Source organism: Patiria miniata, unplaced genomic scaffold, assembly GCF_015706575.1.
Source record: "Patiria miniata isolate m_02_andy unplaced genomic scaffold, ASM1570657v1 HiC_scaffold_27, whole genome shotgun sequence".
Taxonomy (NCBI): Eukaryota; Metazoa; Echinodermata; class Asteroidea; order Valvatida; family Asterinidae; genus Patiria; species Patiria miniata.
Genome location: NW_024037066.1, coordinates 3,611,426 through 3,629,684, shown reverse-complemented (window position 1 = coordinate 3,629,684; position 18,259 = coordinate 3,611,426). Strand labels below are relative to the sequence as shown.

General features: G+C 39.1%; 1 protein-coding gene across 19 annotated transcripts in view; it reads right to left on the bottom strand.

The window, feature by feature from the left end:
* Nucleotides 1-7,425: 7,425 nt before the first annotated feature.
* Nucleotides 7,426-18,259, bottom strand: part of LOC119734356 (voltage-dependent calcium channel type A subunit alpha-1-like) — a 121,704-nt gene continuing 110,870 nt past the window's right edge. For 15 of the 19 annotated variants that reach the window (XM_038207832.1, XM_038207826.1, XM_038207829.1 and 12 more), the window contains 3 exons: nucleotides 16,267-17,574; nucleotides 15,145-15,214; nucleotides 7,426-12,774 (listed from right to left, as the gene is read on the bottom strand). In XM_038207832.1, the coding sequence (XP_038063760.1) occupies nucleotides 11,993-12,774; nucleotides 15,145-15,214; nucleotides 16,267-17,574 (2,160 nt within the window). In that variant the 3' untranslated portion in view covers nucleotides 7,426-11,992. The remainder of the gene's footprint in view (nucleotides 12,775-15,144; nucleotides 15,215-16,266; nucleotides 17,575-18,259) is intronic. The other 4 variants (XM_038207839.1, XM_038207842.1, XM_038207841.1 and 1 more) reach the window with 4 other exon arrangements.

Below are 18,259 nucleotides of genomic sequence, written 5' to 3'. Positions count from 1 at the left end.
AAAGTCTTCATTTTTGGAACTTGCGAGTAGAAATGAAAGAAATGAAATAAAAATGCATTACAAATTAACATCAGTCTGGTCTGATGAAGAATTTAAAATTTGTGATTAAACATACCTATAATGTTTTAAACCGCATTTAAAAAAATTGAAAGCGAGGCTTGGAACGCACTCCAATCATATAATAGTCTGGCACCATTCCGTTCAATAGTTTATAATTTATAAAATAGATTCAGGGAACACGATCGATAATGGCTTTCTGGTGAATAAGGTATTCTCCTGACGACGACCAAAGAATACTAGTCGAAACGTTGAAAGATTCATCTGTGAATGTTAGGTATACCAAGTCTGTGAACCCATACCGATAACGTGAAGACTTTCTTCAATTCCCCCAGTGTAGTCAAATAAAAGGAAGGGGGTGATTATCTAAGCTTCCACCCGTGGTTCGGTTCCTTTCACACTACTCCGTGTCACTGAGCGTGACTTCATCAGCTACTGACCCCCAGCCGACGCAGGGCAACTCGCAGGGGCGACACGGCGAGTCTTCACTCGTCGCGTCGACAATTTACCGGTCAACTTGCATTCCCGAACGCTTGGAGAAAAAATGCAAAAACACGCGAGTTGCGAGTACGGTGGGCGAGTTATAGCATTGTCCACAGATGTTTTTGGTTTTGAACTTCAACCTCTGAAATTATGACGGTAATTATGACGGTTCAAGTGGATAACCAATTAGGGGATTCTTTTTTGCAGGGGCGTACCCAGGGGGTGGGAGGGGAATGCTGCCTTCAGGCAGTGAATATTAATTGGTTTTCGAATGAATTTGTGTGGTTTTAGCTGAACCTTGTCACGGAAGTCCGATAGACCACAGGAAAATCAGGGTAAAACCCTTACCTTCCCTCCGATCCGTGTCCTAGATTATTTTGATTGCTAACTGAAACTTGCTACGGAAACTGAACTTGTACCAGGAACCACCGGTGCACCACTCACATTCAATGACCGTCGGATGAGCTGGTTTTAATGGATCCCATTGATCACGGGTTGAAACATTGCGTATTTTGAGGGATACCAGTTTGGATCAGAAAGACAATTTTCACGAGAAAATACGGTTTTGTCGACAATTTGCCGTTTTAGACGAAATAATACCGGTTTTGACGGGACAATGACGTTTTTGACGGGAAAATAAGGGTGTTGACGTGACAATGCCTGTTTAAGAGAAAGCTCAGGTTGTGACGGGACAATGATGGTCGGTTTTGCAATATCGGTTTTGACGAGACAATGTTGCTATGGTTCCGACGAGAAAATGCCGGTTTTTACGAGAAAATGTCGGTTCTGACGAGACAATGTTGGTTTTGACGAGGCAATTCCGGCTTGATCGAGACAATGCCGGTTTTGACGGGGCAATGCCGGTTTTGAGAGTTATTGCCGGTTTTGACAAGAACATCCCGGTTTTGACGAGACGAATCGTATAGGCAATGCCTGCAATCTGCAGAGGCAGGATTTGTTTAATAGGATTCTCATAACAGTCCCACTGTAACCTCCCCACCCTGAACTAAACCGGAAAAGGCGTGTCATCTAACCACAAGTTTTAAAATGAAAGTGCTGATGAATTAATTGGTACCGACCGACCACTGTGTATTTGACAAGGTTCAAATTTGGTCTTAAGGTCTAATTAACGAGAGGCCATGGCGGCATTTCATTCAGCCCAAACGGTCAACTTGTCCACTAAGAAACTCCCTAACGACCTGTTCCTTGGAAAACGTCCAGGCGAAAAGCTCAAGTTTAGCCTTAAAACCTTGGGACCTAACTGATGCGCAGCCGGTGACAGTCAACTGACGCAGCGGGCATGGCGAGTTAAGCGACGGGGAGCATGCGACATTTACACGGCCCGACACACAGGACCTTTGCGGGGGTCTGACCTCAGTAAATAAAGTGTTTTTTTTTTCCGCCCACGTGTCCGTAGCCAAATTATTGTCAGTTTACCTTTCGAAATCTTGTTTTCATTAACAAATCATACAAATATCTCATGTTTACGGAGAAAGGATGATAACGCGTGGACGTGACAGGATTTATAAAAGATGACCGATTCAAAGAAAAACTGTTGGCAGAGGAAATGTTAACACACCTGGTACTAACTGGTGCCATGAAGAGGTACCGGTATAGCCGTGGCCTTCCGGACGTGCGGTACCGCTCGTGCGACGAATTATGATGTCATTTCATTTCGAAAAAAAAGTCAAAGGCCAAGAATTGTCGTTGCCACGAAACGACGATAGGAAAAGGCACACAAGTCGTGAGGATGTGGAGATTAGCAGGCCAAAGGTGCAATCTGATGAGGATTATGGCAACTCGCCCTCCCTCTATCTGCAATGAAAGGGTGCATGGCATGAAATTTACTGTGACATATCAATTCATCCAAAATGATGAACCCAATATATCTTTTGTTTTAATATGAAATACATGTAGTACATGTATTTCATATTAAAACAAAAGATATGTAGCACCAAAAATACTTCTGACTGGTAAGACAAATTAAGTATTTAGGCCTAGATGCTTCATCCATCCGTTCACGTTGTATGATCGCCATTAGGTAAACGAAATGACCCTAAAATCTGTATCGTCCAAAAATGCGATTTCAGGAATTGTCGTTATAATTGTCTTGAAACATCACCAGCGATAAAACCTTTTTAAAAGTTAAAAATATTCAACAATGTTCTTTTGAAGACCCATTCTTAAAAAAAAACCCTGTGCATTTTATAAATCTTATTGTTTAATAGCCGAAGCAGGGTTGTTAATAAAGACATTGTGTACTACATGCAGTTGGTTGAAACAAGTATTCCGTGTCATTTTCTTAGTTTGTTGTTCCAAACAGTCAGAACACACAACAAATTGCTTTTGTGGACTAAACTGATTTTAGGGTTACTTCGATTACACAGTGATAACATTTTCACTTGTAGAGCAATTGAAACAATTTTCTCACTTAAAAGTAGTTTAATAAATGGGCTTCCAAGTCATGATTGATTTAGATGCTACTTATTTTTTTATGAAATAAATGTCTTCGTTTTTGGGTTCCACTTTTTTTTTTTACTCGCCTTGTACTTCCCTTGCCCACTCCACACCACATTCTACACCCCGTGCACTCTAGTCAGTATAGATCATGGAGCTATCTTAGTCAGTATAGTCAGTTGGTTAACGCAGTAAACCAACTCCGAATATGACAACATCCTGTCCTTGCCCTTGCCCTTGGCGTAATTGGTAATTGGCCAGACTAATTAACTTAATTTATTGCCAATTTGAAGTGTAAATTACATTTGTAATGGTATTTGGCATTGTCAACACGGCAGCGGTTGGTCGTTGCGTGCGCTAACCACCAACGCCCCCGGGGCTTTCGAGTTTCGCACCCCCGTATTTTTGTCCATTTTTCTGGTTTTCAGATTAAAGAATCACCTTTTTTGAATTTGCCGCTTTGAAGTGTTACCATTCAATTGCTGATTTGTGGTCTAAAGTATATTTGTTCAACCGGAGGCCCTCGACTTGACAAATTTATGTTTTCCCCTGAAGTGTGTTAATTCTATGTGTGTGGTAAATTTCCCCTGGTACAATTTGAAAAAAGTCCCAATTTACATCTCGAGTTAAACAAGTGTAAAAATTAAACAGGTGTTATAAATCGTGCTATAATACCAAAAAACTAAAAAATGTCTTTGAAAAACGGACAGCTAGAACATTTTGCGCATTGAGGTGGTGGGCCTTGGCCCTATTTTTTTTCTGCAAACTGTTAAAGATTCGAATTCCATTTTATGTTTGCAGAAATTCATTCCTGTTCATTTCAAATCATGAGCGAGTCTCCGATTGCGTGCCTGATCACAGCTCCGCTGACAGAGATTGATTTTTGCGGTTGATTTGTTGTCCATTTTTATCCAAACAGAACGATGTTCCTTCATTCACCCGTTTCACTTTTGACCTTCATGGAGTGACGTCATAACCTTGAGGTCATACGTCACATCTCGGACTGTTAATGTTTAGGACTATATTATGCACCGCAGGGTGGCATGCATCAGTCAAAATAGAAAACACCTGGTCTGAACGTTTTGATTTTTTTAAAACTCCGCTGCTCCTTCATAGCAAACCGTGGTTAAATAAAACGAGCAAACGCTAAGGTGGTAGAAATGTTTAATTTAGGTATTATGGAAAATTCGCTTGATATTAGACTGGTTCCCGCTTTCCATACACATACGTGCGGAACGAGAGCGACCGTGGAGGGCCGCGATATTTCTTTTTTTTCATACCGCACATTCGCTATGGGCGTAGGCCTATATCGAAGCAAGTAGAGTTGCAAGTAAGGTTCTCGGACTTTCCCTTGAAAAAACAACAAACATCTAAACAACAATTTAGAAAAAAAACCTAAGTTCTTATAAGATAGAAAGAGAAAGACAAAGCTCACAACGCATTCAGGGAACTCGATCTAAAATGGCATTTCTCGTCAATAACGGTCATATACCGACTAGCCACTGCCACTTTCCCATTTGTTTGAGCGTTTTTTTGGTTGTTTATAGTATCTGACAGCCAGCTAATTTGGTAGTAAATGTATTACGACTGATATCTAGAAACGACCAAACAAAAACTGTAAAAGATGAGTATTTTCTGAAACTGAAATATGAAATGAAAAAAAATATGATGGGCCCTAAAGTACGCCCAAAGATAGTTTTAAAGAGCTTGGTTTTCTTAATTCTTAAAGGTTGTAATCACAACAGGGCCAGCTGGTGCGATTTCTGCATGCCGTTGATTTCTGCATGCTGTTGATTTCTGCATACCGTTGCAGAAATAGCAATATCAGGCTGCTGTGATTATTCTTGTGCAGAATGTTCTTGAAAATTCCGATTATTTAACGTCATACCAAATGAAACCATTGTGGGGTTTGATGACCAAAAAATTGGTACACATTTTCAATAACACCAACGTCAGTTTCCAATAAAAAAATTCAAGAACGCTGTTGAAATTTAAACATCAACTACACGTTCTAAATAAAAACATCAACTACACGTTCGAAAATAAAAGCATGAACTACACGTTCAAAAATAAAAACATCAACTACACGTTATAAATAAAAACATCAACTACACGTTCAAAATAAAACATCAACTACACGTTCAACAATAAAACCTTTTAAATTTCGAACGTGTAGTTGATGTTTTATATATAACGTGTAGTTAATGTTTTAATTTTTGAACGTGTAGTTGATGTTTTTATTTATAACGTGTATTTGATGTTTTTATTTAAAACGTGTAGTTGATGTTTTTATTTATAACGTGTAGTTGATGTTTTTATTTTCGAACGTGTAGTTGATGTTTTTATTTTTGAACGTGTAGTTCAGGTTTTTATTTTCGAACGTGTAGTTGATGCTTTTATTTTGTATCTATGGAGAATTACGTGGAGGGCGCTATACATGCACTAATATAATGTTCAAAACAACTCGGTATATGCCGTACAATGTGGTAGATGACTACTTAAAGCTATAGTCCATCATTTGTAATTTGTGCATTTTGTTCGGTTGAAGCAACGAAAGAGTTCAAAATCTAATGAAGGATACTGAGCAACTAACCTGATGAAGTTTCAGCTAAGCTTCAGCTGTATATTCCGAGAAAAACAGCATTCTAAGATCTCAATTTCAAATCAAAAGTTACTGAATCATGTTTTGAATTGTTTTGAATTGCAGCTATACGCGACGTAGCGCACTGATCCGACGAATTATAACAACCGCGCGCGCGTGTGCGTCGTTCCAAACCTTGTGCGCGCTGCGCTGAATAACAAAACGAACTACTAATTTAAATTTTCCTACGGTGCTTCTTAAGAATCACCGTTGGAAATGCCTTCTTTTGTTGATTACTTCAAAATGACAGCTTCCCAGAAAGAATAATTTCACAGGGAGTTTAGTTCCCTTACTATCTTTCAACCAAGTTTGTTTTTCAACAGTAATTACGCCAGTTACTTTTCAGATGGCTGCAAATGATGGACTATAGCTTTAACTATAAATCCGTAGGTAATCAGTTCGAATCACACAGGTTGTGTGTTACCTTTTTCCAAAGGAATTTGGAATATTTCTTTTTTGCTATGTTTGGTTTGGAGGATTGTTTTTATTCAAGGGACAATGAAGTTGGAGAACCTTACTGGCAACTCAACATGCTTCGATATACGCCCATAGCGAATGTGCGGTATGGAAAAATAATAACTGGGACGGGAACCAGTCTAGTTTGACGCCTCAAGTGGCACGAGTCATTGTATTGTAGATATTAGGTAGAAATATCGTTCATTCCAAATTGAAATGTTAATAGTTTGATCTCAGTTTACCACTTGTGCCCGGTGTAAGCAGACTTTTTTTTCTAAGAAATCTAGTTGATTTTTCCTCCAAAAATGTCGACGATGAACAGCCGTTGCGGCCATCGTTATCACTGTAAACTTGCGACCAATGAAAAACGTCAATTTTTTTTATAGACAAATGAAGTTTACGAACCGCCTAACTCTTAAAGAAAAAAAAATGGCACCGATAATGGTGTCTTCAACACAGATCCAGAAACCACCGCCGGAAATGTTTCGCTGAGAATTTTTAAGTCAGACTGTTACTCGGATTCCCAAGACGTTTCTCCGAATAACGATGACAGATTTTGCGCCTCGTGGGGGGACAACTAGAGCGAGCCAGACAGACTCACAGAGAGGAAAGAATTGGGAAACAATGTGTAAGCGATGACACGTCAAGGTGAGCGGTTATTATTCTTTTGTCTGGCGGGAAAAGGAAATGAAATGAAAACAAACCTCGACCGTACCTTCAACAAAACTGGAAACGATTTCAAGAAACAACTGGAACTCCAAACAAAACCATAGCCAATGGAAATGACACTGAACAACTGAAATCAATTACCATATAGTTATCAATGGACAGGTGGCCATATTGCGGCTACAATGGACAGGTGGTCACACTAGACACATGGTCACAATTGGACAGGTGCTACAATGGACAGGTGGTGACTATGGACATGTGGTCACAATGGACAGGTGGTCACAATGGACAGGTGGTCACAATTGACACATGGTCACAATTGGACAGGTGGCTACAATGGACAGGTGGTCACAATGGACAGGTAACCACAATGAACAGGTGGCCACAGTGGACAGGTGGCCACAATAGACGGGTTGAAACAATGAACAGGTGGTCACAATGGACAGGTGGCCATAATAGACAGGTGGTCACAATGGACAGGTGGCCACAACAGATTGATGACCACAATGGACAGGTTGAACAATATGTGGATCAGGTTTCATTTAGGTAGCCACTATAATAGCAGGTCCAAAGTGAATGTCGGTATAATGGTGACCCCCCCCCCCCTTCCAAAGTTAACTTGCACCTCTTACAAATAAAATAAACATTACTCGCCATCCATGTCATTTTCACTGTTGGTGTGCAGAGGTATTTTATTCCACTCAAAAATCGAATTGTGAATAAAACAAACATCATGATGACGTAACGATGACGCAAGCACTGAGGATCAAATGCTGTAAAAGACGCATTATTGGATATTTTTTTTATCAAGAGACTACACTAAGCTACGCTAGTTTAACTACTAAGGGACTGTGTGATATATTATATAATCGTAAAGCACATGATATATATGTATATATATGTACAGGAAATACAGGTAACATTAACCTCACTATAATGTAGTAAAGATGTTGTGTTTTAGGCTAAGTTACCATAGAAACCAGTCAATAAATAGTTAGACTTGCCTCTTCTCTGAAGAAGATAACATTTAGTAAACCCGGATGTAGTCATTTCTTTTTCAAGAACACTGGGTTGGTGCTTGTTTTTTTTTTTTATAATTCCCGACAGCTTTAAGCACTTTGCTTAGTTGTTGATATGCAAGCATAGTTAATGATCACCAGTACACATATTGCATAAAATTGGCTGGTATATACGCTTGTTGCTTTAGCAAGAGAACGCTCTTTACACAAGCAGTTCAAGAAAATGTGTTCCGAGTATCAATTATCCTGTAAACCTTCGTCATTAAGTACCTAACATCTGATAGAAATTGAACAAGTAGACTAGTTTTAAAAAGAACAAACTTATCAAAATTAGTGATTTTTTGTTTACACACACGAAAATGGCACATATGGAATAATAGTTATTACTACACGGGGCAGCCCCCCATGACAGCATACTTGCAGCAAAAATCGACAAATGCTTCATTTTCTTTTAAATCTAAGAATAAAAATAATAGTAAAATCACACAGCCTTCCCATTATGAAAACGATTGAATCTGACTCAAAAACTATATACAAAAACAAAAGCAGTAGAAAACTTAAAATACTCAACTAAAAAAAGAACTCTACTTAAAAAGAATGCTATACTGTTGGAATAGTACAAGTTCGCAAACCGACCAAAGTTTATGGAATGAGTTACATTTCTTTGCCAAAAGGGTGCAACTTTTGCATCCTAATACATTTTCCGAGGCCTGAAATGACTTGAAAATTCCACTTTGAAAAACAAACCATTGCAACATTGCAAACGGGCATTACATTAGCCGTAAAATTCCAAGCGGTACAAAACACAAAAGTTTTTGAGCCAAATCATTCGGCAAAATGACGGCAACAAAACAAACAAGCTGAACTTATAACTCGTTCAGAGCACTTGATAATCATAATAATAGAAATTTTTTAAGCAGTTTGCATAGTTATTTTAAGACAATAGTATTTTAGTACAAAAAAAGAGAAAAAGTAATGAAAATTCAAGCATCTAGAGACTACAAATTGCAATGTGAAACCGTTACGCTCGAACACTCTCAGTTTTTTTTCTTATATACACTTATACCTCTTTTAGCTTGCAAAACTGACACATCTTACATACGTACATACCCATTCATAAAGTCCGCCTGATAATAATTAAGCAAAACATTACGTGGAATGTGACACCAAAAACTAATGTCTAAAAGCGCGTTTATTGTAAAGGAGCGATGCAACATGCACTCGTTGATGTGCTTGAGTCATATTGGCATATGATGGAAATGATGACGGATAAATGGTCCAATTAATTACTTACTTACTAGATTGATTGATTGACTTATTGAAAAATCCATAAAAGACTTATAATGCTCCAAATGATTAGAGCAAAAAAAAAAAATCACCAGAAAATGGCCTGACATAAGGTCAAAAAAGTGTTTTTTAAAGACCATTTTGAAGATCTGAAAACCACAGAAGAAACTGTTGTGTTTTTTCTTCTCGAACAAAATTCCATTCTGAAGTTTTTCCCTCTAAAATTTCCATGTAGAGTTTTCGCCATTTCTTTTTCACAACTGGAACAGTGCTGCTGACACTTAATGGTATGTCTTTAGACAGATACCTTGAATCACAAGATACACTGAATAACGGTGTGTTGTGACAGGGTGCCAGATTGGAGAAACCTGACCAAATTCAATACTTTTTGCCAGCTCAGGCAAAGAAATTGTTATCAAACACTGAATAACTGGTAAATGTAGACAAGTGTACACGGTCACCACATGGTTTAGGATAATCAAAAATAACTGAAAATTTGATTACATTGTTGATTTTGTTTCTATACAAGCCATCCAAATTTGATGATTTCATATTAAATAGTACAAAGTAGCGTTAATGAACCTTGCAGGTCATTAAGATTGGTGGGCGGGGCATGGGTAGAAGGGGGGTCATATTGACATGACGACGCATCCTTGCATTATGCACAAAATTGTGACCCACAATATTACAGGTCTCTATTCTTGTCAAGATTCAGGGTGCGTTGAGTAATTTATCTTTTCGTTTCATAAAAAAATGAACAAAACGGGCCTGCTTCAGGTTAGGCACCACCTCTTGTGAAAGTCATTTCTAAATGACAATGGATATTTTTGGCATGGAAGTATGAAGACTTGAAAGACCAGTTTGCCTCAAAATTGGCAAATACGTGAACAGGTCTGTATATCATACATGGCTCTACAAGGAATACTAGGGTGTTTTCAACGTTCTATATAATTCTACTTAAAAAGCTAGAATGTTTTGCAGATATATTGTTCAAAGCTGTATAAATTGTCTAAAGCACTACAATTGCGAGAGCAGTCTGGAATACTATCTAAATGATCAAATGATAGAACAGTCAAATATGGAGAGCTAGAAAAATGTTGCAAACTTTTTCTTTTTTTGAAGTATACGGTGAGGACAGTACATACTAATGTTGATACGTTCACGGGCAAGTACACCCCAATATAAGTAGGCTTAATAAAAAAATGCATTTTTTAGAAATTTTGCTATTTTATTTTTTATATATATATAGATTTATATATAATCTTAAGTCATAATATGTTAATTTGTACAGGTTTTTTGTATGTTATCAATTTGATAAACAAAATGAAGGAAAGTATTTATTTTTGTTTGTAGCTGCCTAGATCAATTTGTTGGCAAATTGTTCCGGCAATAAATATTTACAGAAAAGAAAGCATTTGGTACAAGTTTATCTAAAAAAAAAAGACAAAAAAAGTTCAGATCATTGGTCCATCAAACAAAACAAGTGAATTGGCTCATTCTGGTATTTTCCTGTATGAGTGTACATTAATGTGATCAATTTTTGAATCATTAAGTTGGTTTGATTTCTTGAAAAAAAAATCAGATGTTTACACTTTTAAGACCAGTTAAATAACGTTGAAAGTTATGATATTCCAGCAAAACATTTAGAAAGCTTATTAGCATGATAACTGACATTCTTCAAGGAATGTGAACTGCTTAATTTATCATCCAGTTTTTTTTCTTTACATAAAAATTGTCGGTGCTGTACATGATATATAGTGAGTATGTCCAATGCATTGCAAAAGTTTCTTTTTACAACTTATTAATATTTGGAGGAAAAAAAATCAGGCAAAGAGAAACAATTTACATTTTAGGACCTCCAACTGACAGGATTGATTTTCTTTTTAGGATTTTTTTTGTCCTAATGCTTCTAAATCATGTGTAAAAAGAATCCTTGCATTTCTAAGAGTTACCATGATTACCGAAAATACAAATTCCACAACAATCATTTTCTTTTGGGGAAAAGAGAGTTTTGTGAAGGTCGCGCTTTTCTAAAAATCTGCCGTGCTGCAAAGGATTCATTGCCAACTGCACTGCAGACCATGACGTCTGAAAGTCTTTCTTCAAACTTTCTAATGGAAATTACAGCCAGACAGACATGTCAGGGTTCGTCCTTTATAAGTTCGCAACAACAGCCACTCAAATATTTGATGTTTTGTGTCCAATTATCATCACGGCCAAGTTTTCCAGCTCATTTTGCTAAGTCTGACGACATGTCACTTAATACATGACAGCTTGTCAAACAACTTTTAAGGGTTAATTTGGCCTATATTGATTGACATACTAATATGAAATTTACCCTGGAATTAACTGGAATAAAAATTCAGGCCGTTACGGATCAATATATTAAGGATTTTGTTTACTACTTTTTTCACATCAAAATACTGACAATTTTTTTTTTTGGCCTTAAAAAACATTGAATTAGAATTGATTTGAAAAACACTAGGGTAGTGTACACAATACTTGGTTATAGTTTGTTCCGTTGTGACCGTTTGCCTTTGAGTATAGAAATTTAATAACTGGCGTTTTTAAAATGTACGGTAATGATAATGCTGAAGCTATGATACAAAAAAGTTCACTAACCCCTCTGCACAGGTTAAGAAGTCAAATTGGGAACAAATTTGAAGTGAATGTAAACAGAATGGTTACCAGCTTGTGGAAATGCTAATCCAATGCACTGGTTTCCCGCCTCGGATGTTCAGTCTCGACTCGATTCCTCACGAATTCTGCTTTTTTTTTCATCCCGTGGCGTTTTGAGACTTTGGGAACTGAGATTACATTTTGTGAAGATGCCAAAAATGTCATCTGCAGGAAAGTTTGCATTGGAATTGAAGAAGGATTGAAACAAAGATCTTTAGGTCCTGAAGATGTTCGGCTGATCGGGTTATGCCCATTCATCCTCCTCATCATCTGAATACCCTGCTATCGCTCCTCCGTTTCCCTCCCGTCCGTGACGTCTCCCATGTCCTCTGGACACACCTTGAGGTGCTCGACGCGGGCTATGAGCCTGCGTACCATGACCACGCCCCTTGGAGACAGATCCTGGTCTGTAACCATTCGGTAAGCGAGGATCCATTCCCGATGATTCAGCCTGCTCCTGTGTACGCATCACTGCTTCATACTGCGGTGGTCGGTCGTCCATAGGAAACGGTGGCGGTGTTGATCGGTTCTCCAGTTGTCGAGGATCTTTGTTTTTAGGATGTGAAGGAGGTTGCCTGACAGGACTAGAGTCTTTTGAGCGTGAGGTACCAGCTGAGCGAGGTCTGGGCCTCGGCGTACCCGACAAGGAACTTGAGGGTCTAGCCTCGCCGGGTACCGGTGGTAACCGGCGACCGGGGGTACGGCGTACCATTCCCGGACTGTACTCAGTCTCGGGCAAATGCTCGGCACTTTGGGCTCGTTTGCTGGGTGTGGAGACAGGGCCGGAGATATCCCGCTTGGATGGTGAAGGTCGTCGTGGTTTTGTTTTACCCTCCTGATTGGAAGGATCATCTGGGGGCCGTTGATCGTACCGCTTAGGCTGACGTTTGCCATTGGTTGTTCCCCGGTGTGGCTGATCCTCTTGGCCTGTCCGGTAGGTTGGGGAAGGGGGTAGGTACGGGTGTGCAGAGGGGTCTGGTAGGTCTACCTTTGGTATTCGACGTCGTATTGGTGATGGGGATCGTCCTATCAAAGAAATCCAAAACAATCAGTAAGAAGAAACCACTAACACAAGAACATTAGAAACGTGGAAGTGCAAGTTTAGAACAGTTTAGAAAAGTTTAGATAGACTGGAGTGGATATTCATCTGAAAGTGAACAGCAAAGACCTCAGGAGGCTGAAATGACTAACTAGCTCGATTAAAACTTGATTGCACTCTGTTCAAGTTCAAGGAAAAAATTACCCGATTACAATTTATCTGTTTAAAAGAAATTTGTCCACTTTTGGAGTTGCTTTGATGAAAAGAAGTTTTATTTGTGGGAACATCAAAAAGATGAGCAAATACAAAAATTGATGCAGAAATTAACTGAGTTTTTTTCTTCAGAAGATAGAAAATGAAAGGAAAAAAATGAGTCCAACAGAATGAGTTCTGTTCCGTGCATGGTTTTTCAATTTTTGAGACACTGAATAAAGATAAGATTGGAAGAAGAAAAGATATAAAACAAACTTTACAGAAATATATGTTAAAAAGTTCGAAATCACGACAAAATTGTTAATAAAGTTAAAAGTCAGATTATGAAAGAAATGTTATAAAGATGGAAAATGAGTTAAAGTGAGTTAAAAATGACAATTGAAAAGTTAATGGTATAAACTGGTGCAAAATAAGAAGAGAAATGTTGCAAGACATAACGATAATGCTTTATAAAAATTGGAAAAAAAATCAAAGTTTTCTTTTAAAAGAACGAGAAATGAAAGGCAGAAAGCGGTAAAGCGCATTATGCTTTTTTTTAAAGAAAAAAAAATAATTGTGCCCAAATGGGCACAAAAGTAAAAAACAGCAACATATCCAGATTAAAGTTTGGCAAAATATCAAAATCAGAAATCACAATTGTTATTATCCTTTTTTTTTGGCCACTAAATGATGCTTTAGCGTGTGCCGTGCCAACTCAGTGATAAAGGAAAGTTGGAGCCAAAAATAACAAGCAAAATATTTGCGGATGGAAAGCGATGACATTTCCTCACAGGCTGGATGTTTGCATTCAGTGGGTAGGTTCTAAACTGTGTCCAGCTTTCAGTCTAAGGTTACTTTTAATTGAGGCTTGGGACTTCATAGTTACAACCAGGCCAAACTAATGAGTGATTACTTCTCAAAGAGTGATTATGAGGCTATTTTCTGATCATTTCTGAAATTACCAGAATCATTTCCCACATGTTTCTTTACATGTCATGGTGCTTTCAAACTAGTGGGTTTCCCTTTAGACTACAATCATTATCAAAAGTATCTACTGGTTTACTTTTAAATTAAGTCAGACTTTGTGAGTTAGAAGGTTACTGATTCGAACCAGCCAACCGATCCCATTAGCTCGGTGGTCAAGTGGTAAGACATCTGCACTAGAAAGCAGGAGGTCGTGGGTTCGAGTCCCACCCGAGTGATTTTTTCCAACTTTCACTCGGGAGGTAACACACCGAGTATACAGTGTTTAAACGTCGGTGAAGGGCAAAACCTAATTTGGTAGAAAGTTACTGATAATAAACTAAACTCTGGCAAACTGGTAGATATTATGAGTTTAATCGTTCTTATTTTTAAACCAATGCCTAAGATACAAAGCCTCAGTAAAGAAGAGATGAGATCCAATTGAAAGTGAAACTACATCAGAGAAATTTATGGGTGGGGGAAAAATGTACTGAGAAGCGTTGTTTTTTTTCCAATCTGAGAATTCCCTCGGATGACAATGCAGGCGGCAGATAAGAACCACATACAGTTGGCACACGTGCAGGACGCAAGTATATACAGGATATGAATTGTGTAGGGAAACTGCAGGCGCGGTTCTAGAACAAAAGTGTTCTTAAGCAGGGTTTGGGTTGTTGGGGAGGGGGGGGGGTGGGTGGGAAGCAACAAGGTTCAGGATGATTTTTCCCGGGAAAAAATGGTTTCCCTAAAAATGTTTCCATGATTGTGAATTTTGTTGTTACAATATTTGTGGGAAAACAATATTGTTTATTTCGAAAGGAGGGGTCAAGTTGGAGTAGGAGGGGACAGATGGAATCTGGGGGTTCTTACACACTTCTCAGACTGGCGTTGCAGAGTCACGCCAACCAAAAAGTATTTAGAGCAACTCAAGTCGACCGAAATAGAATTTGGTTTAAAACAGGCGAGCTTTATATACTTATTTTCACTCTGGGGTCATTTCAGACCACTGCAACAGTCAATCTTTCCCGTGCAGTTGCTCCTAATTGTTTCAAAACCTCGAAATGAATTCTAGGCTTAAATTCTAGTCTTGGTTTGGTGTGACTCTAGAATGCCATTCAGACGTGGGTGTCGCTGACCCCCCCTAGGGACCCCCCTGTATAGAACCGCGCCTGGTTTTTTTTGTCAGTGTGTTGACTTGAGCCTACCTGACCCAAGCAGGGGTTGGGATGAGGACACACTTTCCTCCGAGTCTAGTCTTTCTCTTCGGTTTGCACCCTTTGGTTATGAACAAAAACCTCTCAAAAATTAGGCAAAAGTAAAACTCAAAAACAGAATTAGTCAATAAACAAACACGACCAGAAAAACAAAAATAAATCAAAAATTGGTTAATTCTGACTGGGTTTTTGCAACAGCGCGACATGAATCATAATAAATAAACAAATTAAATACCTTTCAATTGTCATGCATTTCTGTTGCAAATCATCATTTTAAAATAAAACCTCTTGTGTCAAAGTAAAACTTGGTTAATTTTCTTCTGACAAAATAAAAATTAGTTGGATGTTTAACAAAATAGTAGCTGATGTTTGTGAAACTAAAACATGTTGGTTGATTTGAAATCATGCAAAGCATGCATTTGAGCTAATGTTATGGTAGATGGGAACAAAGCAACATGCATAACAGCAAGGTGATATTAAGCGCTTGCAAAAAAAAAATGATGGCATATCACGGTGTCTCCAAAACAAAGACAAGCAATAAGGTCGAAGGACAAACAAAACAGGATCAGATGCTGAACTGTCAAGCAGGAAGGCTAAGAAAGGAAAAAAAGAAGGGGAAGAAGCCTAGCAGAAAGAAGCGAAAATGATAAGCTAACAGAACTGCTTTAAAATAGGTGCTTCTTGTCTGATTTTTTGAAGAGATTTGAGAATTTGAATTTTGAGTCTGTCATGAAATGAGCTGACTTTTCCAAATGTCTAAATGATTTATTTTGTAGAGAAGGTTTGAAAGATATTTAGAGGACTTTTAAGGAAAGTTGGGCAGGGGGGTTTCTTGAGAATTCCCACTTTTTTGGTAAAATTAAAATTTGACTCGAAATAGAGAGTTGTGATCGGATTATTGAGGCTGAGGAAGTTGGGAACTTGTGGAGAAAAGTATAACAGGAATGTAAGAGGACAACTTGATGACTTGACAAACAGGGACGACAACGGGGAGGAAATAAACGGACACCGTAATGCCAGGCTAGCTGATTGACTTGACGTGTATGGCCAGGCTATCTAATTAACGAACAGTCAGGTGGTTTGAGGAGGGGGGGATATTGCAAATGAAGTCACCTCGTCAGGTCTAGGCCGGCCACCCCGCGGGGTGTACTTCCGTTGGTCCGGTACCCCGTCTCCCTCATACTGATCATCATCACCATCCTGTCTGATTTCCTCTCGGCTGTGTTTCCGTCTGTGTTTGCCGGGGGCGTGGGACCGACTGTCCGCCTCTGTGCTATCGATATCCCGTCTTGTCCTACGGGTCATTTCCCTATCTGCGGAGCCCCGTCGATGGGCTCGGGTATCCTCTTTCTTATCAATCTGTCTCCCTTGCCCAGTGGTATCCCCGATCACCGTTACATTGCGGTTTTCATCCACATAAACCCCATCTTTACTTGATCGCCTACTACTCCTACCCCTAGTGTTACGCTCGTCCTCTAAATACTTGGTATTGCGATTGATCTCTTGATTGTCAGTGGGCGTGCTGGTGTACATTTGATTCTTATTTGGCTTGGGCGTTGCAAACTCGGGCATGCTTGGGGAGGTGTAACGTTTGCCGGATTTGTTCTTGTCTATGGAAGGGACGCTATGCGAGACTGGCATTCCAGTTGGGGATGGCCTATGGCTCAGGACTGGGGAATCTGTATAATCAGTGGGACTATCTCGGTATCGATCGTCTGATTTCCAGTGCCTATCTCTGTGGGGCCGAGGGTGAGAATTGGGTTTGTCAAGTCTGGTCTCGGGTTCTTTTCTCTTTTGGCTACTCCTCTCAGGATCTTGGGAATTATAGGACCCCCTTCTTTTGAGATTAGCGTTAGCTTCAAGATGCTTGGAAGAATGTCTCAGTGCACCGTTCTTGGTAAGTGACTGAGTGTCATTTGGGTCTTCAAACCTAACGTCTGATTGAGACAGCGAGCTAGGATGTCTATGAGATCTGTTAAGGGACTCTCGGCTGCCCAAACTTGGATCGATTCGGACGTCTCGAAAGCTTCGTCTGTGTCTACCATCTTGAGAATCTATCTCTCGTAGGTTATCGTAGCTGTAAGCGTCCGACGGTCGCTGGGTCTGAGGCAAGGCTTTCTGTGAACGGAAGTCAACAGAAGATGAAGAGTGGCCTATTTTCCTGTCTAAGTTATTCCTAGAGTTACTCCTACTTATATCAGTACGAGGGGCATCATAAGGTTGATGTGGATCATCTAAGGTTGACCTATCCCTACTGGACCTTCTCTCTCTACGATACGGGTTTTCAGGGGCTAAAGTATCTCTTTGTCTGGACCGTCCATGATCATTGTGGCTACTTTTGCTTCTAGAGGACTGAGGTGGAGGCTGTAGACTAGGAATTTGATGGTAGGAGGAACTGGCTGACGAATTTCTGTCCATTGACTGCATGCGTCCGGAGAAGAATAAAAAGAAGCATGGAAAACGGAAAAAAAAAACAAGAACAAAAAATAACATAATGTGTGATTGACAGCACCTGGCTTACCACAAAATTAAAAAAATAATAAACAGAATCGCGGTAAAAAAATTCAAGCAACTCGAAATTGATTTGAAAATTGATCTCATGAGAAAAGTTGAAAAACGGCAAATCTCTCTCTAAGCCATGATGATGAATCATTGCACAAGCGAAGTAACAACTGAAAAAATGAAGTGTCAAAAATGTTATCAATAAAAAAATAAAGGAAAAAGAACGATAATTGCTCCATGCAATGGCTTCAAACATGAGAAGCTAATGTGGCAGCGTTCATGTTGAAATTGGCTGGATGTTCAGACAAGGCACAAAAGATATTTTTTACCAAAAAAAAAAAAAAAATCCTGAATTTGCTGTAGTACCCCACAATTAAAGTTTTGGCTTTTCAAAGAACTTTGAAAGAACTGATCTTCAAAGTAGGCTTTTGAAAAGTTGTCAACCCCCCAAAATTAGAGTAAAGTTAGGAATTACACTGTACAAACGTCTTCTAATCAAATGGCAGGTCTATCTTTGTATGGAGTTGGATGTGAACCCTGAACCAAGCTCTTGATGTTTGGGGGAAGTGAGAGGGTGATAGGAGACATGATGCATGTCAACTTG